This window comes from Penaeus vannamei, chromosome 34 (genome assembly GCF_042767895.1).
Source record: "Penaeus vannamei isolate JL-2024 chromosome 34, ASM4276789v1, whole genome shotgun sequence".
Classification (NCBI taxonomy): domain Eukaryota; kingdom Metazoa; phylum Arthropoda; class Malacostraca; order Decapoda; family Penaeidae; genus Penaeus; species Penaeus vannamei.
In genome coordinates, this window is record NC_091582.1 from 23,378,776 (window position 1) to 23,383,775 (window position 5,000).

The following is a 5,000-nucleotide window of genomic DNA, read 5'->3' on the forward strand; positions in this document are numbered from 1 at the left end:
TAATATGAATGAATTGTTCATACAAAGTCCATTATGAATGAGTTGTCAATACACTTTCACTATGGATGGGCACCTATTAAAACTATGACAGAATTGGCATGTTGTTTTAAGAACTATATGATCTCTAATGGTTTCTCATGAGAGTTATCAGGCAAAAGAAGAGACTGGATTATATGACATTTGCGTATATTTTAGTGTATGTTTCCCCACCTCTTCTTTCCCCCTAGCCATTCTTTCCATTTATTTATCCACGCGCCTCTTATTTTCCCTCAACCTCATCGACCTCATTCTTCCTCCAGGGAAAAAATTCTTCTTCGTGACCTTCATCGGCAGCATCATCTGGATCGCCTTCTTCTCGTACCTGATGGTGTGGTGGGCGGGGCTGGTTGGCGAGGCTATCTCCATTCCCCCTGAGGTCTGTGGGGGAGAAGTGTTGCTCTTGGGTGGAAGGGTGGGGCTGTCTGTCTGTCTGTCTCTGTATATATATATATATATATATATATATATATATATATATATATATATATATATATATATATATGTATATATATATATATATATATATATATATATATATATATATATATATATGTGTGTGTGTGTGTGTGTGTGTGTATATATATATATGTAAATATATGTCTGTATATCTATATATATATATATATATATATATATATATATATATATATATATATATATATATATATATATATATATATATATGTAAATATATGTAAATATATGTAAATATATGTAAATATATGTATATATGTAAATATATGTATATATACATATATATATATATATAGAAACACGTGCACACACACACACACACACACTCACACACACACACACACACACACACACACACACACACACACACACACACACACACACACACACACACACACACACACACACACACACACACACACACACACACACACAGACACACACACACACACACACACACACACACACACACACACACATCTTTCTATGTGTAGTTTCCCTTTTTTATGATGAAGATGGTGTTGATGATAACAATAGTTATAATTATGATATTGATAATGATAATGATTATAGTAATAATAATGATAATAGTAATGGTGATAATGATAATAATAATGGTGATAATGATAAAAATAATGGTAATGATAATGATAATGGTAATGATCATAATAATAATAATAATGATAATAGGAATGATAATGATAATAATCATCATAATGATAATGATAATAATCATCATTATTGTAATGATAATAATCATAATGATAATGATAATAATCATCATAATGATAATGATAATAATCATCATAATGATAATGATAATAATCATCATAATGATAATGATAATAATCATCATAATGATAAAGATGATAATAGTTATAACAATAGCAACCAATAACCTGACCCAATCTAATCTAACGTCCCACTCACTTACCTGTCTTGTCTTGCAGGTAATGGGCCTCACAGTCCTGGCTGCAGGTACCTCCGTCCCAGACCTGATCACCTCTGTCATCGTGGCCAGGAAGGGCTTTGGGGATATGGCAGTGTCCTCTTCTGTAGGCAGTAACCTCTTTGATGTGACTTGCGGGTAAGGTTTTTTTGGGGGGTGTTTGTTTGTTGGTTGGGTGTGCCTTGGTAGGGTATGGTGTATGTGTGTGTGTGTGTGTGTGTGTGTGTGTGTGTGTGTGTGTGTGTGTGTGTGTGTGTGTGTGTGTGTGTGTGTGTGTGTGTGTGTGTGTGTGTGTGTGTGTGTGTGTGTGTGTGTGTGCGTGTGCGTGTGTGTGCGCGCGCTTGCACTTGTGGTAAATGCGGTTGTCCCGTTTTGTGGAGTGACTTTTTTTCAAGTAGGCCAGAGTTTATTAGTTATAGGATTATACAGATAACAAAGGACAAGATACTGTTTTAGTTTCCTTATTATTCAAATTTTAAGCTTTTATAGGATGACCTTATTTTGAGGCAAATTACATCAAGCAAGTCATTTCTGTGTTAGAGTTTATAATTGTATCTTTTGCTCTTATTTACCTGTAAGGTGTTCTCTCTCCCAAAATCAGTATAGTTATATTCCAACATTTTTTTATTTAAATACTCCTTTATTTACCATTGGGCTAAATGCACAAGTGTAGGTAAGCTTTGACACAATTATTAGTTGTGTTAGACATTGTAATGTAATACTAGATAACAAATATTTTTCTGCCAGTACTTCAGATGGAATTAAAAATCACAGACCTTTTATTACACTCAGGAATCCTGAAAGGTTGTATTACATAGTGCTTGTGAGATACAGCATGAAAGCGTTTGTTTATATTCTTCACTGTATAGTCTACCTATTATTGCCAGTACAAACCGAATCCAATCCCATGGTCACATCTCACAGTCTCTCTCATCATGTGGAAACTCATTATAATGCTTAATGCTGTAGCTTTCATAATTTTCATGATTTATCAGATTGACTAAGTTCTTACAGATATGATGGTGAGATTCTATTAAGATGATATGCAAAGTCTAATATATTTGCACGTCATTTTTCAAGCTCAAGGATTCCCACACAAGAAATATAACATATGCTGGTTCTTCTATACAATATGCATTCGTTCTAATATCATGTCCAATATTTGCAGCACCTTTATGTGTGTGTCCATGGCTTGGAAAGCATTCTGTGCATTGCAGAAAGTAACTCCCAAGCTATGGTTCCCTTAGAATTCTGTAGCTGGAATTCTCTCCACCAGGCCAGATTATGTTGAGTTACAGAGCCAGGAACTCTTCAATATATTGTCTTATTACACAACATAGCACATTCTACTTTGATCTGAGAGAGAAGGAATCCATCAGTGCAGCTTTCATATACATTATTCAAAATGTAAGATGTTCAAGGATGGTTTTAAGGGCAAAGTGCTTATGTAAAAGGAGGGGGACAGAATCTTTTTCTTAGTGGTAGAGAGTAACCATGTGGAGCCTTACTTATGGTTATATTCAGTTTTGTTATATGCATATGGACATTACTTGTTGCCCAGCCCCTTACTAAGGAATAGTAAGAAAGTTACCTTAGTTAATTTTACTACACTGTTTTATATACTTTTTGACACACATATTCTGGAAGATGAGTATAATATTACCAAATGAGATAGCAATGTATGCTATTCTTTCAAACACAGAGGATAAATTGAGTCATGTTTAGAATCCTTTGTATTATAGGGGCACTGAGAATTATCCTTACATCTTCATTCTGCACAATTTGTAGAAAGACTAACTTGGATTCCTTAAATGGATAAAGATGTAGAGAGTAGTATTCTAATTTTGTCCATATTTTGATAGGTATAACAGTCTGGTATGATTTGCAATGATACCAGGGTCTCTGCCAACAAAAAAATCTGAATGGCTTCACTTATTACAAGAGCATTTTCTTTTGATTTTTAGTCACCTAAAGGTATTTGTATGGATGCCAGGGCATCTAGAGATTTTTTTTTTTTTTTTAAAGTTTGAGGCAGAACTATAAATGGACTTAAGGCCTTATTGTATTTTATTAAAATTATCTGGTAATATTCAGGAATCTTTGCTGGGTGTGTCAGTAATTTTATGCAAGCACTACGTGCATGAGAATTGAATGTCGATATATTAATATTAGTAAATGAGGGAATAATTACCATTAAGTCGTATGGAAACCAAGGATAATTCCAATAAGATGTTAAAGAACATGTGACACTGTGTCATTGTGAAATCTGGCATTGTAAGTCCTTAGGTTTTAATCTAAAGTGATGATAAGGAGATAAAAGTAAATCTGTGTATCTTGCTGACTGCAGGACTTTGAACTTGATACAACAGTATATCCTAAAAAAAACTGAGATGAGAAATTCCGAAATTATCTAGCAATATAAAGTACAAATATTTCAAAACATGATTCAGGTTTCCCATGTCACAATTTTTATATTGAAAATAAATGATGTTCAAGTACATACACTAAAGGAAAAGGTAGATTTGTAATTGCTTAGCTGAACTAACAGACATGCAGAAACCATGAAGGTGCAATGTTTTTTTGAAACTTTTCTTTCTAGTCACATCTTTTTTCCAGTAAGCTACAGGCAATGTTGCAGAAAATTTCTCATGGGCCTCTTATAGGCCCAGACTAAAGATGTAGTGTTATAGCACATGACATTGGCTAACAAGTTTCTGAGCATTTGAGACAGGTAGTTCTTTATTTTAAGAAATGTTTTGAAGTTTAAAGAATTGTGTAACAAAATTCCATAATCTTTCTTCTATTTTCAGCCTGCCTATCCCATGGCTGTTGTATGCCTTAGTTCAAGTGATCCAAAATTATGCGAATGAAAGGCCAAACCCCTGGTCAGTGGATCCCATTTATGTAAACTCAGGTATGAATGCAATTTGTTGTTTGGATTTCATCTTGTTTGTCATATGAGTATAATGGAACCTTGAGTTAAGGGACAATAGCAATTCAAGTGGCAAAGGAGACTTCTAAGTAGAGCTTTGACATTTTAATAGAAATTTTAATATTTGGTAGAGGAAATAAAAGACTCTAATCAGAATTTTTTCTTTTTTCTCTTTCAGAGGGCATGGCATGCTCCATTCTGCTGCTCTTCACCATGCTCATGTTTGTCATTATCTCCATTGCTTGTTCCAGGTGGAAGATGGCCAAAGGTCTTGGCTTTGCAATGTTCTTCCTCTACTTTGTATTTGTTGGAGTCTCTCTCAGCTTTGAGTATGATGTCATCGCATGCATAATCTGAGATGCCTGGGGCCAAATTTTCTACCACTGTGCGAGTGCATTTGTGTGCGTGTTTGTTTGTGTATAAATATATGTGTATATAGATGTACATATATATATATATATATATATATATATATATATATATATATATATATATATATATATATATATATATATATATATATATATATATATATATATATGCATGTATATATATATATATATGTATATGTTTATGTGTATACATACATATATGTCAATATATATA

General features: G+C 33.3%; 1 protein-coding gene across 8 annotated transcripts in view; it reads left to right on the forward strand.

Annotated features, from left to right (window-relative positions):
- Positions 1-5,000, forward strand: part of LOC113813795 (sodium/potassium/calcium exchanger Nckx30C) — a 440,400-nt gene that overhangs the window by 433,812 nt on the left and 1,588 nt on the right. For all 8 annotated transcript variants that reach the window (XM_070113274.1, XM_070113272.1, XM_070113278.1 and 5 more), the window contains 4 exons: positions 300-415; positions 1,464-1,600; positions 4,273-4,376; positions 4,573-5,000. The exon at positions 4,573-5,000 is cut by the window's right edge and continues 1,588 nt beyond it. In XM_070113274.1, coding sequence (XP_069969375.1) covers positions 300-415; positions 1,464-1,600; positions 4,273-4,376; positions 4,573-4,751 — 536 coding nt within the window. In that variant the 3' untranslated portion in view covers positions 4,752-5,000. The remainder of the gene's footprint in view (positions 1-299; positions 416-1,463; positions 1,601-4,272; positions 4,377-4,572) is intronic.